This window comes from Ptychodera flava, assembly GCF_041260155.1.
Source record: "Ptychodera flava strain L36383 chromosome 23 unlocalized genomic scaffold, AS_Pfla_20210202 Scaffold_24__1_contigs__length_23054250_pilon, whole genome shotgun sequence".
Lineage (NCBI taxonomy): Eukaryota > Metazoa > Hemichordata > Enteropneusta > Ptychoderidae > Ptychodera > Ptychodera flava.
The window spans coordinates 5876367-5900834 of NW_027248278.1; the positions used below are offsets into that span (position 1 = coordinate 5876367).

The 24468-nt window shown below is 39.1% G+C and overlaps 2 protein-coding genes across 7 annotated transcripts in view; one reads left to right on the plus strand and one right to left on the minus strand.

The window, feature by feature from the left end:
* The window catches only part of LOC139124961 (DNA topoisomerase 2-binding protein 1-like), a 35675-nt gene extending 31763 nt beyond the window's left edge, over positions 1-3912 (minus strand). For 2 of the 3 annotated variants that reach the window (XM_070691077.1, XM_070691078.1), the window contains exon 1: positions 56-166. In XM_070691077.1, the coding sequence (XP_070547178.1) occupies positions 56-127 (72 nt within the window). In that variant the 5' untranslated portion in view covers positions 128-166. Of the gene's footprint in view, positions 1-55; positions 167-3527 lie in introns of those variants that run through there. The other variant, XM_070691079.1, reaches the window with a different exon arrangement.
* Positions 3913-3933: 21 nt separating this feature from the next.
* On the plus strand, positions 3934-24468 carry LOC139124963 (SWI/SNF-related matrix-associated actin-dependent regulator of chromatin subfamily E member 1-like). 4 transcript variants are annotated; one of them, XM_070691082.1, is made up of 8 exons: positions 3934-4257; positions 6705-6769; positions 9262-9474; positions 9917-9992; positions 12375-12461; positions 13221-13393; positions 21704-21805; positions 22397-24468. In XM_070691082.1, the coding sequence occupies exons 1-8, from the start codon at positions 4182-4184 to the stop codon at positions 23612-23614; spliced, it is 2010 nt and encodes a 669-aa protein (XP_070547183.1). In that variant the 5' UTR covers positions 3934-4181; the 3' UTR covers positions 23615-24468. The 4 variants fall into 4 exon arrangements, with proteins under 4 accessions (XP_070547183.1, XP_070547181.1, XP_070547184.1 ...); XM_070691080.1 differs by having other exon boundaries at positions 3935-4257; positions 12348-12461; XM_070691083.1 differs by having other exon boundaries at positions 3942-4257; positions 9265-9474.

Sequence of the window (24468 nt, forward strand, 5' to 3'; positions counted from 1 at the left end):
TGAAATTTACACTTCACCATGTTACTAGTAATTCATAGGGTTGATTTTTACTTACTGTAAATGCCTTCTTAATCTGGCAATCTTTGCCTTTTGATAGATTCACAAATACAACCAGTATATTGGACATAGCTGCATTTCTGTAAGACAAAAATAATAAGCTTAATATTTTGACATGTTCCCCCAGTATTGTTGTTCTGTTTGTAAAATACATTTCCCGTGTTCTATTCAAAATATGATGTTGAAAGCCCCACTCACACTTGCCAACACAGTCTGTTGTGTATACATGTCTCTTAAGACCAACATTACCATGTATTGACAACTAAATTTTTTTCCCAACAGGAATTCATTTATATTAGTACAACAATAATACTTGATATTGTACACAATGCATTGCATTTGTAAGGCAGATACGTTGCATTTGAAACATAAGAAATATTTGCTTTCCCTGAATGAAACTGATGGAAACGTGTACATTTGAAACTTCTCATGAGAAGTTTCTGAAAGTACATGCTTTGAGGTCCACATAATACAAAATTATCAGCCAAGGCCCACACTCTGTAGAAATGGAGATCACTCACTGAACTGAATCAAATTTCTTCTGTTCACAGAAGAGCTTCGTCCATATTTTGAAAATTCTGACAACATTGTTTTGATAATCATGCTTTTCTTATTTCCCACTTTGAATAATCAGAAGATGAAGCACTTTCCAACAGAGGAGATACCAATTCTGTAATTTTGTCATCAGATATTTTGGACAACCCTACATAGTACCTTCAATGAAACTAAGGGAATGAGTTTCATCTGTGTTGGCAAAAGAACGGGTATTAATTTTTTTAATGTTCATGACAAAGGAAATTTGTAGCTCTAACAGGTGGTATGATAAGACATGAGATATCTCAGTTGCTTGTAACTTTACCTTGCAAAGTGAAATTTCCAGCATCTACACACGTTGCCTTCTTATTCAATATTCTCTGAATAATTTTGGAGCATAATTTTAACAAATAATCTTAAAATTAAATTCTACGTTTGACATTGTTTGGAAATTAATAAAATTGAAAATGCCTTTAACAAGCAATGTCTGAGCGCACAAAATCAAAGAGCATTGTGGGTCTATTGAAGTATAGATCTAGTAGTTTTTTCCCACTGCAGGCAGCAGCTCAAAACATGATGATCGATGCTAGACACTCATTTCAGATAATTAAGCACCTCCGCACATATTTTTTTTTACTTTCATCTCAGTGAAGTGGCATCAAATTATATTTCCGCTTTCAGGTATATCAGTAAATCATCTTTTAATCCCTAGGTGGCTGACAATTTTATCCCAGAATCCTCCATCACACCTAACCCAGAAATCAAATGGTGCATAATAGCATGACTGCGTGACTATAGTGTAAAGTAAACACAACCAGCCCCTGACATGATACAGTGATATTAACGGAGCAAAGCACATGTATAAAAACACACTCTACTACCCAAGTAGAGAGGAGCCCTATGACAATTTGAGATAGACTTCCGAACACTGAATGCAGGTGCACGTCGGGCGAGTCCTAAAAACCCGGACCGAGACGAGTCGAGACGAGACCATAATGACCCCTCAGGCCAGGCTTTGTAAATACATCATATATACAACACTACAGAAAGCTTGCAGTTTGTTGAGAGTGTCAAAGATCGATGCACAAAGCAAGAGATAGCACAATCAACGATTGGAACAACTGAAAAAAGATTTGTTGAGGTTTTTCAACTTGAGTTCAAGGCGAGCTCGAAACATGCGAACTGCGATGCGACGTCGGCATTTTGGCCTAAGCGATAAGCGCCAGATTCAGATTCTCCACTGATATCTACTGTGAATTCAAAATAGGTAACCTGGTATTAGAAACATACATACAGGAGATTTAAGTAATCATTTTGTAGAAATTAGATTCACCATTTATAAACACATTATAGGAAAGTAAACTGAGAGCTCATATGTTTAATTTTATTACAGTGGCTCTGCACCATTTTTCTACATGTACATTACCGATACTATAGTACATGTATGTTATGTGTGTGGAATCTGAGGCAGCCTCAGATTAAGATTCAGATTCGGAGAGCTATGTAACCACTTGACTAGAATGTACGAAAATGAACAAGCATAAGTCGATGGTAGGAGTGGGATATTTAGATATTATTCCCTAATATTTTTCTTCGTTCAGCGAAGGAAGATACGAGTGACGTAATGACCGTGTCACCACGAGTCGAAGACGAGTGGTGACACGGTCATTACGTCACGAGTATTTTCCGAGCTGAACGAAGAAAAATATTAGGGAATAATATACTTATCACATGCACAAGCCAAGAATTTGTTATATTTTGCAAAATAAATAAGTTTCCATAACGATTCCGCGTTTAAACTATTGAACTACTTTAAGAATAAATATCAGTACGCCGTGCACAAGTTGTCAATCATTTCCAGTCGTCCGTCGTGTGCGTTAGCGCTCACGTTCGTTCATGTGTGAAGCAAATGGCAGCTCTCGGTCTACACGTAGGCTACCTTCCGCAAAGTTATACTCTATTTCAAAGAGAGGATAGTCCTAGAAATTTATCACAGACGAAGGTACGCTATTTTTCGGGAACAAATATCGACTGAATCTCGACGGCGCGAACACTGTAAACGTCGCGCCTGACCCTGTTTGAAATGCGTATGGAACCCACGGTATACGCGACCAGCTTCGAGTTCGTTGTTTCCGCAAATTATTCACGTAATTCCTTCAGTATATACAGGCGGTACACTCTTGTGTTTAATTTGTTCAGATTAGTAATGTCGTAGTCTGTGAAAATATCAATTTCATTACATGACTTTTGATCGTGGGAGAAACATCGGCCGCCATGTTGTTTGTTTACATATTTACGAGCACACCGAAGATCGACAAAAAAAAAAGGTCCGACGCACCACAATTGATGACATAGACGCGGGTTGTCGTGACGTAGAACGACCAGAGAATAAATCCCATATTTTTTGTTCGGAGACGACAACCTTGGCTTGTGCATGGGATATCACTTCTTTGACTAACTAAGACAGAAGTGGAACAACGTCCTTTTTTTCCCCGTGGCATTGGTACAGATGCTGCATATGTGCAAAAACACGTAACTTTTCTATCAGTAAGATCGGAGGTCTTTTGGTCTCGTCTCGACTCGTCTCGGTCCGGGTTTTGGGACTCGCCGTGCACGTCGCCTGGGGGGCAAATCATCGATGTTCCGATTTTGTGCGAACCTGATAGAGATCATTAACACTCTACTTCACACAAAAATACAGGCATGAATGGGTTAATTTGCTAAAACGGGCGTTCGTACAGACGCGAGTCATATGATTTAAACACACCAGATGCAACAGGCCTTGGGCATGGGACTGAGTGAGTATGGGTTGTTGAACCATGGACCTTACGTCCATGGTTGAAGTTAGAATACATGTAGTGTCACTGTCACGAGTGATGCAGTGTAGGATTCAATCGGTACGACCACAAACAACAAAGTCATAAATTGTCACTAACCTTGAAAAAATATTCTTGATAGCGTGATTGCTTCAAATCTAATCTTTACAATGACGTGTTTCTATCACTCATTTGACTGAAAACACAAAAATATATCAACATTTCCAAAAAGTGTCTCTTGAGACAAATTATTCAGTTTCGAAAAAGTACTCTTCTGCCGCCATGACAGGTCAAGTTAGACCCTTCAGCAAGGCTGAAAAACACAAATACCGGTTGATATTGTAGTTATAAGTAGTAAATTTCACATAATTGTAAGCTTAGATATTAAAAGATGAGGATAGAACAACATAACACAATAACTGAAGAATAAATAGAAAGAAAACCTCAAGAAGAAATAGAATTTCTAAAATATCGGTGCAAGGAAGTACTACTTGGCATGGTAAGCCTAGGGGGTTTATTGCGCATTGCATTCTGGGAACTTTGAGGTTACGCTTTGTCTGAACGCCTTGTGATAACTGATAGGAAAAAGGTGTGCGGGCGATGGCCAGTAACTTCTGAAGCCTTTATCTAATCACTTCCTCACTGTTTTCTGGTCGCAGGGCATCTGAGTAGAATCGCCAAAAAAGTAGCGGATACGCTTTCTCGTTCAGAGGACATCTGTACACATTTTTCTTGACCACAGCCACATTCTCAACTCCACCTCTGTCGTTCATCATGGCGTCGTATGGTCAACAAAGAGGCGGACGGTCGACGATTGGAGGAACTGTGACTCCTCCGTCGAGTTCGGGTCGTAAGTAACCAATACTTTTGTACGATCTTCAGTTAAAGTAGACCCGCCTCGAAAACATAACTTTAGTCCCGACACGAATATATGAATTTTGCCGACGGCTTCGCAAAACGTGACTGTCTCAAAAATCAAATGCTTGCTCAGTAATAGCTGCAAAATTGTAGCTCTACGGTGAGGCGGTCGGTGAGTTTTGGTTTTTGCGACCTCGCTCACCAGTAGAGCTACAATGCCGAAGGCCCTGTAGCATACAAAATAAGCGCGCCACACATGGCGCGGCATTTTCATGTAAAATCCCACATATTTACTGCATTTGGTCGTACCTATTTATCACTACTGAAGACTAAACACTATACTACTAACCTTGTCGTTTATGGGGTTTGGTATTAGCACAGACACGTCGATCGCGTTCCATAAACATTGAGCGTGTTTCTGGGAGCCGCCATTACCGGAAGTTGGTAATGGCGGCTCCAAGAAATGTTTTTGGAACGCGATCAACTAGTTGAACAAATACCAAACCCCATACACGACAAGGTCAGTGTAGTATAGTGTTTAATCTTCAGTAATGATAAATCAGTATGACCAAATGCAGTAAATATATGGGATTTTACATCAAAATGCCATGCCATGTGCAGCGTGCTTATTTTGTATGCTTCAGGGCCTTCGGCATTGTAGCTCTACTGGTGAGCGATGTCGCTAAAACCAAAACTCACCGACCGCCTCACCGTAGAGCTACAATTTTGCAGCTAGCTCAGTAAAAATGCCCCTAAGCTAAGTGTTGTTGTTGATACAAATAGGTTTCCGACACGTGGTTTTGTTATCGCTTCGTTCACTTCATGACCGCAACATCTAGTCATCTGAAGCTATTTCTACCTCCATGCGCGGTTACGATTCCGTTCAACACTTTCAAATTATGGGGTAGCATCTACATGTAGGGTTAGGGATTTAGGGATCCACACTTCGGGAATGGACTGGAGAAATATTGGTGGTTTTGGGAAATAGTTCGTTAAGGCCCCCACAACCCAAAATTGTTTTCCTAGGTAGGATATACAACACTTTTAAGTATGCTAACCCCTAAAACTAACCGTGATTCTAAACCCCTCCAAAAGTTGTATTATAATAATAATAATAATAATAATAATAATAATATTTTTATTGCTTGCTTGTCAATATAGGATTTACATCACATTTATGGCAATAAAAGTGTGATACAAAAATAAGTTCAAATTTTCTTCAATAAAGATAAAGTATTACAGTATAATAATATTAGCCAATAATAAATATAACTAGGAATTTCTCTGTTTATATAAAGTAAAAATATAATCTGCAAGTTGTTTATTAAAACAAAGTTGGATAACATATTATGGCTACGAACTCACAAAATACGGTTTCCAGTCACCTTGTGGTGATGTAACAGACACATGTCAGACGCGACGCAACGTAGGATATATGTCACGATGTCAACAGTGACAACACATAAATTTGTAAACAAACTAGGTCGAGCTTCATGGCTCTCTCGCTACAGTCTGGATAAGGCCACGATATCAACAGTCTGCATGAGCTTATCGATTGCAAGTCACTTGAAAATCAACAGAATACACTTCAGTTTAACTAAAATCTTACAAATTTCTTCATCATGCACATTGAAAGAAAACCTCAACCACGGGGACCGTCTGGAGCGTTCAGCTTCACGCAATGATAGCCATGCTGCCATCAAACGCTACGTTCAATCGCAATCAACTTGGCCAGCAAATCGCTCGATTTTTCCATAGAATATTATAAAAAAGTGGTAAAATGTACCGTTTCTATCACTCAGAGAGCAATAGCTGTACATGATATAATCGTCTTCTGTGTCTGGGTTGCGGAAAAGCTATCATAAAGTCTCTCGACTCTCGTTGAGTGCACGGCAGCGAGACAGCCGACCTGATTAAATATTCACGTAAACCACTGACCCCTGCTTCTCGGAAAGTTCGCATAAATTACTGGAAATGTCATTATTTTGGCCCTTATATGGAACTAAACTGGGTTCAAAGAGTAAAGAAAAAGCTGTATGGTTTGCCGAGTTTGGCAATGCGTACCTAAGCTGGACAGAACGCATAGTACGCAGCCCACTGTTGGGTATCGTAAACTTACGCGGCGCTGAGAGCGAGAGTATAGTCACATTGATTTCATTACCTGATAGTATCGCATCGTCCACCGTGAATTTGACCGGGGTCTGTAAGTTTGAGGCCAGTTCGCCACACTTTCATGAGCGTGGCGAATCAGGAAGACATTTTATTCGCCACCCAGCACTTTCTGTCGCATTTTGCGAATGTGGCGAGCGCTAGTGCGACCCCTGCACTAGGTTGTAGGAATAGAGGTTTATATCCAGTACAGTGTTTAAGCTAAGGACAAAGAAAAATGTGTGTGGTATATATATAAAAGTACTACTTTCTTTTCTCTCTATCTGATAGGTCTGAGTAACCAATACAACCATCCAGCCTTCAATCCAATCAAGTTTGGAGGTCCAAACAGCAGGGTAAGAATGCAATATCATGATGCTGTTTTGGATGCAAGGAGAAGACAAATCAATCAGCATTTTTAGTCAAGTTAACTTTTCTTTAACCCATTTCCTGCCAGACAGTAGTAACTGTATTACTTCCCCATCAGCCAAGTCAGTAAAAAGGGGTATTGAGCCAAAACATGACGTATTTTCACCCACTTGGCTTGGTATATTATAGCATCTTTTGTCCAAAAAAAATCAACTTTACAGTATTATGTTTTCAACAGCCTTCAAATGTACAGTATTATGTTAAAATACATCATATGGAATACGTTGTGTTTCATTAATTTTAACCATCTTGACCTGGTGGTGAAATATGGACTTGGCAGGAGAAAGGTTAAGGTCTTTGTTTCCCATATTTCTCTCAGTACTGTTAGAAATTCAAGTTCATAACGTCTGCCAAATGTGATTCTGATATTTTAGAAACTCAGTACCCAAACTCAGACTTGATTTGCATTCAACTGATGGTCATCAAATCAAACAGAACTTGTTCTTGTGAAAGTTTATTTCTCATTTTGACAGGCAATCAGATCATTCATCCTTTGTCTCAGAGGGGTTTTGGGCGTGGGCATATTCAGTGTTCTCCCTAGGATCAAGGGCAAGCATGTCGGAAATTTGCATAAAATTTACATAATTAATTTGCCTACATTAACATATATTTAAATACATACACACACAAAACAGTCACTGCAAATTGTAGTTATTTAATATGTCTTTTATTTACTTACACACTGCTGCATGAACGTACGTATCAGGGGAATAAACAATTAAGTTTACAGGTGGCACCATGAACTGCAATAAATTCATACATGAAAACTGCACGGTCACATCTTGCTTTCTTCAGCAGTCCAACTTCAGTTGTAAAAATTCAACTCGTACTCTCATTGCATGGAGAAACATTTGCGATGAAACATTGCGTCACTTGTTTACAAAATTATACAGAGCAACGAAGCCACACAATCAGGGCTGTGTACCCCAGCGAGTTTTTAAGCACATAAACACATTACGGTCACGGTCCCAATGAATAGAGGGACTGTTACGGTTTACCATAACAGAAAATTCAGACGTATTTACACGAATGATCGTCACCAACATTTATGAAACCCCTGTCGTTTTAGTAACTTGCCTCCTTAGCGAACCTGAAACGAGACCTGAACTTGAAAACAGCGTGAAACGCTCAAAGCCCACACATCGACCACCATCTTGGAAATCGCCTGACCTGTTTACGTCACATGGCACTGTAGACATCATTTCGCGACCAAAAAGTTAATCCAAACTCATATTTTAAAAACTTTACGCGAAATAAAAAAAAGATGACAAGAATGCAAAAGAACGAATGCACGATTAGCCAAAACACTTGTAAAATGACAGTGACCCAAACATCAAGAAACTAGGTCAAGTCAGCGTAGCGTAATATGACGCACACGTAACGTGTGCAGCCTACGAACTCTACCGTTCTCCTGCTCTGATACTTTCACCATTTGTCTCAACAACAAGAACAGAAAAATAATTAAAATACAAATGCACATTCGTAATACTGCCATGGAGATTTCATGTAGACTAACCGTCATCAGGTATAGACGCCTTATAAACCTTTCTTGAGGGTCGCAATTTTGACCGATAGCTTTGACCACCAGCATTTTCACGGCGACGACGTCACTGTAATCCCCCACATAACTTGATAAACGGCCATTGACATGGCGCTCGACCAACATGATCAAGGTCGCGGCCACATCGATGTGCTGCTCGGCCGGTGTTTTTCAACACCTATGTATGTGTCAATTGATTAATGTAAACTCGTCAATCGACACGAAAAAGTCTATTCTGGACTAAAAACGATGTTGATAAGGCTAGTTTTGGCAGATGTCCCATGCCAATGAATACACTGAGCTGTCAAGTGGGGCTGTCAATCAAGGGTATCGGGAAAAATCTGAAGCGTCACGGCATTGAAGCAAGCGTCACGGCGATCAAGGCAAGCGTCGCGGAGACGTGATGCTTGAAGGGCCTAGGGAGAACACTGATATTGTACAAGTAAACTAAATTTGGTTGAAAGTATACTCGGTTTTCAATAAACTTGAAAATAAAACTCGCCTTCTGCTAGTTCCAATGGTTTCAATAATTCTTTGTTCGTTACCATGAGAACAGCCTGAATACTGATGGATATCTGTGAAATGTCAAAATTTCGCTGGTAACTATCTTAATTTTGTTCTTAGATATTCAGAGTTGTTGCGCACATGATTGAGGCTTGCAATTAAATTCAAACTTGTTCAACCCTATCACCACCATGGTTTGACCCATACCAATTGTTATCAATGGTGTGTGTGAACCTATTACAGGGCTATGGGGGTGGACAGGTTAAAAAACATGTTGAAAATCTAGATTGTGCAGGGACTCCTGAAGACCTGGTCACTCTGACTTATACTACACATACTCTAACTATGTACAATGCAATATATATCTTTTTTCAGCAGGATAAAAATGCAGGTGTACCCAAGCCACCCAAGGCACCTGATAAGCCACTGATGCCCTACATGAGATACAGCAGGAAAGTATGGGAGAAGGTGAAGCAGGAAAACCCTGAACTGAAGCTGTGGGAGATTGGTAAAATCATCGGTCAGATGTGGAGGGAACTTGCCGAAGAAGAAAAACAGTCTTTCATCGATGAGTATGAAGCTGAAAAGGTGAATGCCTTGCTAACTCCATGCCTTACTTCCTCTGTCTTGTACCACATACATGTATACTCTGTATATGTGGCTCAAGTGAAGGCAAACATACAAAAATAATATTTTCATGATAGTTGTTCTGTCTGTCCGCAAATAATCTGTTCTTTCATGGAAAATGAAGTCATTGATCTCTAGGGCTGACCATCAACATTACAGATGTATTTGTTAACATTTTGACAAGCATGCATCTATAAATTAGGGAATGTTGTGGTGATTTTCAGTGTTTCCATGATGTCATCAATAACATGTCATCATGTTTCTCTGCATTAGAAACACACTCTGCGAAACAGAAATAGAACACCATATTGGCATATTAACTGTCGATACTGAGAGTTTAACATTTCATATGATACATTGTACACATCTCATTATAGTTGTTTGTGTTGACTTTCCTCCGCAGATTGACTACAATGAAGCCATGAAAGCCTATCACAACTCCCCAGCCTACCAGGCATGGATTGTTGCCAAGGGAAGAGGTTAGCATTGTAACATACCTTTTAATTGGTCAGCACTTTCATGTATTAGGCATAATGATAAGACACAACCAATCAAGGCTGTTAACAGTAATCATTTAGCATTTGTGTCACTTTGGTATCGAGCGCATTTACAAAAGGTCTTTTTTCTGAAGCTTTAAATACATTTTCACGAAACTGGTGTGCTGTTAACCCTTTGAGCGCCAAAGTCGATTTTTGTTGCCTTTACAAAATAAACCCTAGTCAAATTTTTTTCAGATTTTTGCCAAAATTTTGATAAAAAATTGCAGCCATCAAAATATGATGTCTTTATGCTCCAAAATTATTGAAACAAATACAGAAAAATTCATAAAAATTGGTAAAATGTTGTGCAAAATTTTGGTGGGAAAAATTAAAGCACTAAAAGGGTTAATAACAAGTCAGAGTAAATCTATTGAAACCTCCTTTCAAGAGGCATTAGAACGTAAAAACTCTCTGCAGGCCAAATGTTTAGGCAATAACAGTCTAAGTTGAAGACAGGTACACATCCTAAACTTGGATGGGAAGAATCATTCAGTTAATCCTTTCTGTTAAAGGGCTGGTGAAGAGTAAAAATAAAATTGCTGAAAAGGTTGTTTTCACTCGTTAAATAATGCTTGGAAAGGCAAAAGCAAAAAATTTCCAGCAGGAAAATGGTTTAAGAGCGTATTTACTGGAAAAAAGTGCATTTTCCGAAGCTAAGTCACATTTTGCCGCGAAAAATCAAACCCGGATGTGTGACGTCAATAGGGGGGACAGCCAATCTGCATGATCTGTGGTTGCGTGTAATACGATGGCCACTAGAGTTGATTACCATGACCAAAACAGTGTCTATTCGTCCTCTAGCAAATTGTGTCAGTCGTACTGACAATACGCTCGCTCTTATTCTTACTGTCCGTATTACGCTCGATGGTACTGTTTATGGTAGTCCTTCACTGGCTTCAGAGAGAACGCTCACTTGCACTGCCCGTATTATCGTACTGTCGTCTCATGTCAGTCCTGACAAGACGATATAGACTATAGGCTACGCTGATAAAGGTTGAAACGGCTAGGCTGTCAGGGCCAAATAAATCGGGGTTGTGAAAATTTCCGGCCGAAACCTACTACGTGCCGAAACATCGAGAAACCGGTGGAAAATGTGTATGATCTGTTGCTAGTGTTCTAGTGTGGTGTTTTCCGAATCCAATCATGTATACAGCCGAAAACTTTAAATCATTGACATAGCTTTGACATGAGATTCAAAACCCTCAAATTTATGCCCGTATAAAACTTGGAAAATTGTTCTCCATAATCCTGTCTCAGTATTTTACTGTACATTTATATTCCCAGCAATCTGTAAATGTAGATTGACCGACTCGACTGTACTGTTTCCAAGGTCACGCCCTGCCACGCACAGTCAAACATTCTACCGCTCACGTTTTTAAATATGAATTTCTGATATTTTTCGCAGATGAATTTCTTCGATAATTTGAGCTTAGGTGTGTTGTAGTTGTAACTTGTACACTGAATTCGTCGTCGAGTGTGAATGGCATGATCCCGGGCGTATGAGATCGTTTGCTGTGCAGTAAATATACGATGTTGCACAACACATGTGGTTTGGCCACATAGAAATGCTTGGAAAGCAAGCACAGTAGTCGTCGTTGTCTTTGGTTACCGAGAACTCGTGAGGTAGAACTACACCACCAAAATAACGTAGCCAATCACTAGTTTTCTTAATAATCTTATAAATTAGGGCTTGCCTTCTGGAAAATCCGTGATCATATTCCGTGCGATTGGCAAAACAATCGGCAAGTGTTTGTAATAAAGTACGCTCGAGGCTACAGGGGTAAAATTAATCCGCTTTGCTTCCACAAACTTGGTCCATTTCTGGCCAGATTTTCATCCTTCGGCCATTGAAACAATTTTGATTCTGAATGAGAACGATGCATAGAGACACAACGCTTAGCAGTTCTCTGTCCCTAGCCCTGCCTTACAACTTTTCACAATGGATTTGGGGAATGCGTGCAAAAGCACTGGCGTGAATAGCTAGCGTCAGCGATCGATGTCCTCGGATGACGTCATACCCGACATTTGCCGAAGATTACCGAAGATTTGTATCTTCGTATCCAAGGGCGTCGCTAGGGCCTTTATTCGGAATTGGGAGGGCAGTTTTGAAAAATTCCAATGCTGATGTTTTTTTGACCATTTAAGTCGTCAAAATGAACAAGCAATAAAATTTTCAGTTTTACTCTTCACCAGCCCTTTAAAACACTCGGTACTTGCAATCAATCCATTACAACCTTTATCCTTATCCACTGAAAGACCAACATCATCAAATTAGTCCATATTTGGTTGTCATAGCAACCAGTATGTCATCTCGTCTTGCAGCCCAGCAACAAGCAGAAGAGGCTCAAGTCGTTGACAACAAGCAGCCAGAACCCAGGATGAGTATACAGCCTGCAGAAGATGATGATGGTGAGTTTGCCTTGTCCTCTGGTGCATCCCTTTGACAACAATGGTTTGACCCAAACCTGACACAATCAGTGCTGTACTTGTAACAGTGTGTTCCAATGAGTAAAGTACTGATATGTGCAAATGTTTGTGGAAGTATCAGGAACCAACTAATACTTACAGTTTACTAATCGGCACAGCTAGCGAACGCACTATGCTTGAGTTTACACTTGTGGTACTGTTTTCATCATCAATCTGATCAGAATTTTTTGCTCTATTACTTTACTTAACTCACACGAGCCATTAACCCTTTGAGCGCCAAACTCAATTTTTGTCACCTTTATAAAATGTACAGCAGTCAACTTTGTTCAGATTTTTGCCAAAATTTGGTGAAAAACTGTAGGCAATGAAATGTGATGTCCATCTGAGCCAAAATTATCAAAAAAATTACAGAAAAATTCATAAAATTGGTAAAATGTTGCACTAAAATTTTGGTGGGAAAAATAACAGCACTCAAGTCAAAGGGTTAACTCCATACATCAACAATGTGAATCCAACTTGCAGGATGTGTAGCATTTGACCTCGTTTATTTTCTTTACATCCTGTGTATAGCCAAAATACTCCATTTTCATACTCAGTTCAGCAAGGAAATGATTGCAGAAAATATAATACAAAAAGATAATGTTCATTTGTAATCCAACATAATGAGTCTTCAACAACAGTGTAGCTATGTAATGTAGAACTCATGAGAAACACATGAAGTTTTTCAATTTTACTTTTCAGATACTGACGATGGCTTTTCGGTAAAGCATATAGCAGCAGCAAGGTATCTTCGTAATCATCGGTTGATTAACGAGATCCTCAGTGACACAGTTGTACCAGATCCCCGCTCAGTCGTCACAAATGCACGTATGGACATCTTGAAAAGACAGGTTTCTTCACTTATGCTGCATCAGGTTGGTAAAAACCAAATGTAAAGTAAATGTTTGTGTAAATGTCATAGTATATTTGAACAATGAAGCAATAAATCAATTCAGGTATAACATGAAATTGTAGCATTTCATGACTTGTGATGATATATCTACAAGCGATAGAGCATGCACATATGTAGAGTGAACAAGGCAAAATTGAGTGTTGCTTTGGTATTCCGTTGCTATTACATCGCAGTAATATATTGAAATTCTGTCAAGAAACATTAAAAAAAAATTGTTATCTTACTGAGAACTTGCATGCATTTCAACTGTGCTATAATACGAATATAGTACTCATATTTCCACATCTCAGCCAATCAGATGGCTGTATTTACACCATCAATATACTGGTGCGATACGATGTACTATAACATAGAGATGTATATCAAGTATGTGGCAATGTAATCAATGTACCGTATTCCTCCGATTCTAAAACCCCGCTCGTTTATAACGCCCCCCCAAGGATTATTTCATCGATTTGTAATTGGTCGTTAGTTCGTTTATAACGCCCCCCAGGGGGTACACCCAAATTCTGACTGGAACAATAGAGCCATTGTCATTTAATGAGACAAGGATATCCGCGACACCTACGTCGCTAATCAAAGTCACAAACAAGTGCAAAAGTGAAGTATCAAACCTCAAAACAAGCACACTAATGTTTGGTGTTGGAACATGTCACTCGGGAACGGTTCTATCGTTCCTGGCGATACAATTCCACTTGAATTTCGCTACGTAAATGAACATTAAAAGAGTTGGATTTTTTAGCGTCTCAATCTAGTACAATGCCGTCTTTTCGTCACTGTCATTTTGCTAACGTCAAAATAAACAGATTTTTTAACATCTTGATCAAGTATGAATCAAATATTTCGATGCCATTTGGCTACCATAAAATGAACATTACGATAGTCGGGTTTTTGAACGTGTCGATCAAGTACGATTCGCTCATTTCACGAGGTGAAAAAATTGTTCCTTTCCACGGGTATAGCAAATGCGCTCGACAGAACTGAAGACAACATGATTTCCGAGGAGATTCCGGTACTTGATGACGACTTATCAAATGAAGCCCTGGGACTCGTGTTTGATGACGAGGGGGAAGATAACGATATAGACTTCGATGGGTTTGACTTCGATGAAGAGGGCAATTGTATCACCAAACGCGGCATCCGAAGTTTCTTCCGTGCATGAACTGAAAATACTTTGAATTTCTTTCTTTATATTTTATCAATTTTGTACATTTTCTTCTCATGTTTTAAATGTATTTATTGTTTGAACGGCATTTCTTGCTTGTGTGTGTCCTTTTCCTGAACTAGTCCCGGCAATGAGTAGGCGATAGTGTAATAGATTTTCAAGATTATGCATGGCTTCGAAGTCTTTGCTGGGGAAAATACCCAACTTCATAAACAGCCCTATACACTTACAGTTAGAACAAAAACGTGCATGTTCGTACCATTCCGAACAGATGATCATAGATGATTGAATTCCACTTCAAGAGACATTTCGTTCATCGATACAAATAAAAAAAAAACTTCAAAGTTTTATTGCCAAAAATTCAATACATCAAATTGTAAGCATATTGGCGTAGCAATCTTTCGTCGCGGCCAGGCGGCTGATGCTTCAACACTTTATCAGTTCGAGCCTACCGCCTGCCTTTTCATAAGATCACATTTCGTTTCGAGATACGGTTAGACTTTTTGAAACTACCGGTAGGAGCAAAATAATAAAACTCACAACGTGTAATTGATCATTTATTTTAAGGAGTACGCTAATTGAAAATCGTAAATAGAAAACATCGGACGGACACCTTGCATCATTGCATGTGCTGAACAGAATTTTACCCTGACCTCATGCACTGACACCTTTGACCTATTGCGTGAATTGACCAATCACAGCCAGCGGAACTTTAGGGACTTTCCCTTTACTCCTTGTCTGACATTTGCGGCCATGCTATGCATTGCTATGGGGAGCTAGCTACTGCTGGAGCGTACTTGCTTTGTTGCAACGAAGTATCGTGGGTTACACTGATTAACTATACACAAAATACGAAGATTTATTGCTATCGTATTTTTTAGCAAAAGAGGGTATGGCAAATACGCTAAATTTCAAAACTTTTCGATCTCCATTAATTTATACCGTACAGATTCGACTGTCATTATCGACGCAGCATGGCTATGAGTCGATATCACAAAGTATGAGTTGTCTGCAGCGCTCACGGGAATAAAAAAAACATTGGCATAAAATTTGCATAACATTGCATCAATTAGCATAAATTAACTACGACGTTCGATTTCGCGGTGACATCCGTTTATACAACCCCCCACATGTTTTCTGTCACCTTTGGTTCTGAAAAAGGGGTTTTAGAATCGGAGGAATACGGTACTATGATGTGACATGCAAATATGTCATATACAGGCCGCATGATCCCATGGTCACTACTGTGATAATTTTCCAAGTACATGTACCTGCATGTCAATAAGAAAATCTGCAACTAAGTCCGCATGATCCCATGGTCACTACTGTGATAATTTTCCAAGTACATGTACCTGCATGTCAATAAGAAAATCTGCAACTAAGTCATCAGAAAGTAGGATCAGCAGCTCGCAAAAGCAAATTGTCCAGCAGGAATTATATGTTTGTCAACCATGATGATGTGATGAAATTGTGTTGTGAATATTTCTGCTGTTATGGCAAAGTACATATGCACACAGGCAAATTGTTGACAGTGCTCCTAGGCACTGAATTTCTCTTTAGCATCTTCCGTTCAGTTTCTATTTTGCTGTGTCTTTTCAAATGTGCGAACTACAAACAAAATGACTATACAAGACATAAACACTTGTTAACCCTTTGAGCACTGTCATTTTTCCCCAAAAATATCAGGGCAACATTTTATCAATTTTTTATGAATTTTTCTGTAATTTTTCCATGATTTTGGAGAAAATAGGTATAAATTTTTATGGGCTGCACTTTTTGACCAAAAGTTTGGGAAAAATCTGAAAGAAGTTGTTGGCGTTGTGTAGTATATAAAGAAATAGAAATAGAAATCAACTGGCACTCAAAGAGTTAATTCAATGTAATAGGAATAAACTCTTCCGCAAGCAGATTGAGTACACAGTGCCCCATTTAGTACTTGCGCCAGTGTTCTCCACAAATGAAAATTAAAGACGGGCGGCTAATTAGCATAATAATTTGCATAATATTTACATAATATTTGCATACAATTTACATATCACCAGGGCTATTCACAAGGTATTCCAGTGATGAGATTACTTCTAACATTCTCAATATTTTTCTCCATTCAGCAGTGATTAATGGCAAGCTACAAATTTTTACATTTAAATCCTGTTTATTTACTTTAAATAAATAATAAAACATCAAAAGTGAAAAAAACACATTGAACTAATACAAAAAATACACTGTAAATATAGTAAATATTCTGAGAAAATGCAAGTGTTAAGTTTACTCTGGGAAGGTCAGCTCAATTTGTCAGTTAGTACTCTGGAAGGATCAGCTCGATTTGTCAGTTCACTCTGGTAGGACCAGCTCAATTCGTCTGTTGCGAATTCCGGACCATAGCTTGGCTGCTTTAGTGAAGTCAAACTTCTCTGGTGGTGGCCCTTCGATGGAAACCATAAGGAGCGCGTTCAAGATTTTCTGTGACAGTCTGTTGCGAAGTTTCGTCTTCACCCTACTAAGGGCACTAAAACCCCTCTCACAGTCTGGAAAATAAAAAAATACAAATGTTGGTTAAGTTACAAATGAAAAAAGTCCATGGAACCCAAAATATGACTGATCTGACTTTAATTATGTAAAACGTCAAAATTAAACATGACCAGAAAAGCTCTACCGTAGTGTAACCAAAAAAACTGACCAGAATATGCAACATACAGTTTTATTTTAGTCTAACTTCTACAACTTAATAATTTTTTTAAAAGGCTAACCTGCAGTTGAAACTGGTATAGTCAGTGATATTTCAGCCAACTTTGCCAGATTTGGAAAAGTTTGGGAAATATCACAACACAGCATCTTCAATACATCATCAATCTTAAGGCTGGTCCTTCTGGTGTGAAGTGTTGGCAAGAAGCACTTCCATTCCTTTGCAGTCTCTTCTTCATCAACAACACCTTTGTAGTGATCTACAAGCACCTAATTGAAAGAAAAGAAATTTGGTTAGACAAAAGTATTTTCAGTTGAACCTTAGGCTATGATTTTGATGTCAGTCACTACTGTTCTTGTGATTCAAATGATGTTATGAATGCACTTGTGAAAACTAACCTGGATTTCATCTTCACCATGTGTATCAAGGATGTCACACAGAGGCAAGTCAGGGATGAGCTCTGGACTGAAGACAGAGAAACTATCCAACACAGCTGTGTCTGGAAAACGGTCCTTGATGTTGTTGCTGACAGCTACAATAAACTTGTCATGGATCTGCAAAGGAGCAAAACAATAGAGTCAGCCATAACACACACGACAGTAAACTTTCTTTCTGCTCTAACTATTTATGAGACAAAAATTACACAAAATTCAAAATCTGAATTTTAAAGTTGATCTTTGTTCACAAGTCATCACTTATAAATGCTAGAATAGTAAAAACAGATTCTGTTTTTACTCAATCAGAGAGAACAGCTAAGAGTTACTTACCTTTTTCTTGAACTCATCAAGATCTTGTTGACCTCTGAAGTGGAAGCTGAAACCATTGTTACGCAGCGACTCTATATACTCTGCAGCTCCTTGGAAATGGTCACCAGGGATCATTAATCTGGCATCCAGCACTGCCAGAGTTGTCTGGATTTGGTTATCAACACCATGGAAGTCAAGGGAGGATTTCTGAAAAAACAAAACATTAACTTTGTGTTACACAAATAATAATTACAAAAATGCAAACCATTTAATTTTGGTATGCATACATTAACATGTATTAAAATCTGAAAATTGGTCACTGAGTATTGTAACTACATTGTATTTGTAACACTTTCAATTTCAAAGTACTTCCATTGTCTGTCGGTTCGGTAAACTGTAGGCAAACTAAATGATAAATCATGATTACAGTACAGTTGCTTACCTGGAAATACCTGGAGAGAGCAGCAAGGTGTGGAAGAATATCACACATCATCAGCAAAGTGGCAATAAATCTCCAATCCTCCACGAACTTGGACAAACCGCATGCCTTCGGATCATTCCTCTCTGATGCCTCACGATGCAGACTGACAATAACGCTTGGAAGGATCTGCCGCAATGTGGAACACGCATTCTCATGTGACAGCCATCTCACTGCCTTGGCCTGCTTTGGTCTCAACACTGGGTTCTCCATGGTTGCCTGGAGAGACAAAAAAAGAGGGGAAAATGGTCAACATGATGCAACAATATATAAGTGTTATAAATTTATCACTGTGTAGAAATTGATATTGTGTTGAATTACAAAGTATACATAACAAAATTTGATGTATTGATGATTTACAAATTTTACATAGCTAACAGAAATTGGATATAAGAAAGCAAATTACCTGGATTGTCTTCAAAGCACTTGATCTCACTGGTGAATATTCATAGAACCTGAACAGGTTGTCTAAGGTGTCATTAAACTTCTTTATGTACGGCACACTATTCGCTGCTTGTCCCACAGCAAGCGCAAGTCGATGAGCAACACAGTGGTGGGAGACCATAATCTCAGATACCTGCAACAAATCAAACGAAAAATGCTTTCTTAATTTGTGTCTCACCTTAAAACTGCTAAAAATAAAGCCCAAAATAATTTTCTTTGTTTGGTATGGTCACTAACGAGTAACAAATAACAGCTACAAAATATTATCATCTGGATTCACTCACATACAAATAAGCTTTCTCTTTTCATTTTCTGGGACATTGACGGTATTATTTATTCTTAAAATGTTTTAAAATATTCTGTGGTGCAATCACCGCTCTCTTGAAACTGGAAAAGTGAGTAGGTCAATACATTGCATATACTTACGTCATGCTTCAATCTTGTAGCTACCCCAGACTTCTTACCAATCATCACAGCAGCTCCATCACTTCCAAGACCACACAGCCTGCCATTCAGAACAATATCATGTCTCTCAGCAAAAGTCTTCACACACTCAGTCAATGTCTCTGCTCTTCCATCACAAACCTAACATAACAAGAATTGGTTCTGGTTTGTTATATTTATTTATGTAAATATAATATATATTATACAATTATAATTCAGGGTTATAATTATCAGTGGAATTACCTAAGGACAAGCATCTAAACCCTTTTCTTTGAATGAAGTCTTCATATAAATTCATTTCCTTGTCTTGTCATTTAAGAAAATTTCTTCGGTCTTAGCTAGTCTTTCTTTCAGTCGAGAAATGTCTGATACAGCCAACACAATTTGAAGCCATTGTAGTTTGTACTTACCTCCTCTGTTCCAAGAAATGAAACTTTGGACTCTCCAGATTTCAGCAAATACTTCGAGTAGATGATCAGCTGTTTCATGATGGATACATCTGTCGTCTCGTCTATAAGCAATGACACAAAGTTGCTCTGTTTAACCTTCTCCAAAATTTCTTCACGGATAACCTGTCCTGAAAAAACAATAACCAAAAAAGCATGAATGTTAAAGAAAACAAAATCCATGAACTTCAGCAGCAGAAAAATAATAATTAAAAATATAGCACACGCTTTCTGTCGAGTATTCTTTCCTTGTTTAGTTTTCTCATCGCAAAAACAACCTTTCTTGAGAAAACAAACGATAAACATTGTCACTCACCTATACAGTATACCATTTCTTGCATGGTTCTTTCCGACGTGTAGTTGAAGTTCTGCTTATCACTGCTGAGGGTACTCAGATACGAACAGCCCAATGACTTCGCCAGATCAAGGGTGTGTACAAAATTCGTCGTATGCGGAAGCTCACGATGCATGAGAAAATATATACAACGTAGAGCACCGATGAAGGCCTGAGATTCTACAGTGACGACTCTCTCAAAAGTTGCACAGATACCCCCATCTTTAGCCGATGCACTGGCGTCTGCTTCCTTTCGGGTAGCGGCACGGTGGCTGATCGAATCTGCATGGCTTCGTATACGGTCTTCTCGGTAGGCAGTACACGGCACCGAAATCCATGTACTACTACCAGTCTTCTGTTTAGCGTTGTACTTTTTGCACACTCGGCAGTACATGCCTAAAAAGGTGGAAAACGATAAATTGAGCACATTTTAGAAAGCTTTTCTGGTTTACACGAACATGTGTTCCGGAAAAACGTAAATATGAAACGGGGGATTGTATTTGACTTGGAAACACTATTTCAGATTCAGATTCAGATGTAGAACTACATGTTCATAAAACCGATACCGTGATTCGTTGAAAGTCGTCATGTGACATGATTAAACCAATTACAACCAATGTAACATTTTACCTATACACACTGTACTTTTGACCTGGGATCCGATCACGAATAACGTAATAGACTATTTGCTTGCTGTGAAAGGGTATCGGAAAGCCAAAATGTTTGAACGTATTTTGTTTTGGAAGTTACGATATTAAACAGAACTAACCTTCATCAGTATGGTATTCAAGTCAAATACACCAGAAAAACGGTGCTTGGCACTCTTCTTGATGGGTGATTCGCTGCGGTCACGGTCGGCATCATCTTGCTTGCGTTTGCGGTTCAACTGGGCGGCGGTCGGAGACTTCGTCGTGTATCGGAGTATGGAGTTCATGATGTAACTTCTTCGATGGTAAGCGATGAACTGCTGGTACTAGCGACTTATTGCCGTTTAAATACATCTTGTACGGCGGAAAATGCTTTGAAAGTAGTGGCGGTAACACTTTTTACTCTTTTTCCCAAAAAGTGTGAAACGGACACCTCCTCTGATAGGTTCGGTAACCTACGTACACTGAGCGGCGGAACATCATACAGATATGCGTGACGATCGCATGCAGTCGCAAAACAAACCGACAGATGTGTGAACGGCCCCTCTTTAACACGACATTGTCAGTTGCTATGTCATTTTTATTCAATAGACTTTTAGATATTGTTCGGACAACTGACTGTGAAAACAGTACAGGCGACAGAAAACAAAGGTGGGCGGGCGAGATTAAAGGTGGGCGGGCGAGATTAAAGGTGGGCGGCGACAAAAAAAGCCGGGCGCACCGCTCGTCTAAAACCCCTCGTGGAGAACACTGCTTGCGCGCTAACAGTTAATGCTACATCTTATGCAAACCTTTCTGAGGCAGGTTTTATTGCCTTTCAATCTCATTCACAGGATGTTTTAGTCTTACAAATAATTTCCTTCCCAATTTCTTTCTTATGTGTAGAAAAAACTTGAAAGTGAACTGCAGCATATAGAAGAGAGATTTGAAAGCAAGAAAAGGAAGTTTATAGAAAGCAGTGAACAGTTTACAAACACAATGAAAAAGGTAAAGTGAATATTGTCTTGCCTTTCCCATACTCAGTAATGTTGGTACTGAAAAATTGTGAGAAAGCAAGGTACCCATCCATTGTTAACAATTGTTAGTGCTACATCCAGTTGTAAGATTGTAAAGTATCCTCTTTCTATCACCCGACTTGGGTTTTCCTTAAAGGGATTTGAGAGATGGCATCTCCAGCAATCTATTAATTTGTAAATTACTAAAAAAAACCAAAAGATTATTTTCGTCAAAAAATATGCAAATCATGTATTGTTATGTAAATTAGCCACCCCTCTGTGACAATATCAAGCTTGGGGAAAAGTCCTAATGTCACTATAGTCAGCTAATATTGTTAAAGGGACAAGTTCTACAAAACACAGTTTTTCAAAGTCACCCTGGTTTTACGAAAAAGCTTTACACATATCTGTATTGTGATGTCATCATAATCTAGTCATGCAGCATTTATTATGGAATCATACAGTATTAATGATCAAATCATGCAGTATTTTTAGTTTTTACCGTCATTTCATCCATATAGTGACATGTTAATAATGATGTGATTCCGTACTGCACATTTCAACGCCTCTCCTTATTCTGCAGCTATGTGAACAGAAGATTGAGATTGACTGGAGTGAACTGATGAAACCACTGCCGGCACCACAGATGCAGACACAGGTAATGCCACAGGCCCCACCCCAACCTCAGCTGGTATCCACCACCCAGACAATGTCCGAGGATTCCATTAAACTAGAAGCTCAGTTGAAGACAAGGTCTGAGACGAACACTGAAGAGTCACAGAAAAAACAAAAAGATAAGCCAGTTAAGGTGGAACCAAAATCCCCCGAAAAAATGGAGGTAGATCAAGAAGGGGAGGATTTCAATAGTAAAACAGAAGAGGCGACGGACATGGCAGCAGACAAGGAAGTAGAAATGGAGACAGATAGTGTGAGGGATAAGCAGCAAGAACCAATTGGTGAACAGAAGATGGCAGAGGAAGGGGAAGGGAAGATGGAACAGATTGGGGACAAGAAGATAGAGCAGCTTGGTGAAGAGAAGATTGAACAGCTTGGCGATGAGAAGATTAAACATGTAGCAGATGATAAGATCAAGGAGCTAGGGGTTGGAAAGTATGAGCAGATAGGGGAAAAGAAAGCGGAACAGACAGAAAAAGGGATTGTTGAACAATTAGGTGAAGAGAAGTCAGATCGTACACAGGAACAGATGGAGGAGATAGGGGAAATGAAAGTTGAGCCAACGGGAGAGGAAAATGGAAAGCAGACAGAGAAGGATGGGCAGGAAAAGTTGCCCAAGTCCAAGGGTGAAGATGATGAAGTCCAGGGACAAGGATGCGAGTCTAAAACGAGCACTGTGAAGGAAACAGAGGAGGAATCAGAATCAAACACAGGATCAAATGTTGAGGAGAAAGTGGATGACAAAACGGAGAAAATTTGTGAAGAGAAGACTGAGGATACAGAAGATGACACAAATCAGAAGAAGAGTGAATTGTCACCATTGAATCAAGAGGAGCAGCCATGTGTTAGTTCTGAGGAAACTGAGAAACCATTCACAGAAGCGAAGAATGATGACATTAATAAAGATGCAGGTGATATTGAAAAACAAGAGACGGGAACATCCATAGATGAACTACAAAAGGAAGGAAGTGAGAAGGACAAAGAATCTGAGATGGAGGCAGATGCGGCACAAAGTGATGAGAAAATTGACAAAAAAGATGATGAGGAGAAATCGTCATCAAGTGATGAAAATTTAAAATCAGACAACAAAAGTGACAGTGACACACAGAAGGAGGCATTGGAATGAAAAAGAGCAAACAAATTTAAAAAGACATTGGCCCATATAGCATGGTTTTAATTTCACGTAGGGAGGTAGTTGTAGGTCAGGATGAAGGATGCATAATTTTCTTATGACATCTTTGAGCAAAGGGCCTTCAAGTAGCTGAGTAGTCCAAGCCATCTATTGTGAGGGTGTATTGCAATTGTTCACTGATACAGTTTAGCACTGCAACATGATAGCCAAGATCCAGTCCAGTACCGGTATGTTATCGGCATATCTGTGTGTGTCAACCTACTTTTACATAAGATTTGGCAACTCATCAACCAGGTATTCTAAAATCTAGAGCAGACATTACTTTACTGTACTGAAAATTTTTTTCATCACCACAGCATGACCTCAACCCATTGTAAACATTGGTGAATGCGGACATGTTTTCTGGGAATCAGAGGTTAACAGCTTATTTTTTCTGTCATATCTGTTGAGGCATTACATTACAAGAGGATTCTTGTTTTGGATCACTTAAGGTGCTGGGGCTGGGCTCGTCCCCAAAGGAAAGCAGTGGCTAACCTGGTGCCTGCAAATAGCCAATATTAAAGTGTGAAAGCTAATCCTAACTCCCCAAAGGAAAGCAGTGGCTAACCTGGTACCTGCAAATAGCCAATATTAAAGTGTGAAAGCTAATCCTGACACCAACAGTTGGTGTGTTAGGCCATGTACAGGGAATTAGGTGCTGCCTGGAACTTGAGAATGAGAGTCCCATGTGTTTGAACATTATATTTGTTACTGATTGTGTACTTTTCAGTTTTATTTTAGCCGTTTGTAATGAATTGTCCTTTCAGCGTGACTTGCATTAAAGGAACAAGGCTTGAAAGGAAACTTAA

Coding starts and splice junctions, on each gene's coding strand:
- LOC139124963 (XM_070691080.1), top strand. CDS start 4,182: ATGGCGTCGTATGGTCAACAAAGAGGCGGACGGTCGACGATTGGAGGA. Junction 6,770..9,261: donor TTGGAGGTCCAAACAGCAGG/GTAAGAATGCAA, acceptor ATCTTTTTTCAG/CAGGATAAAAATGCAGGTGT. Junction 21,806..22,396: donor TTACAAACACAATGAAAAAG/GTAAAGTGAATA, acceptor CTTATTCTGCAG/CTATGTGAACAGAAGATTGA.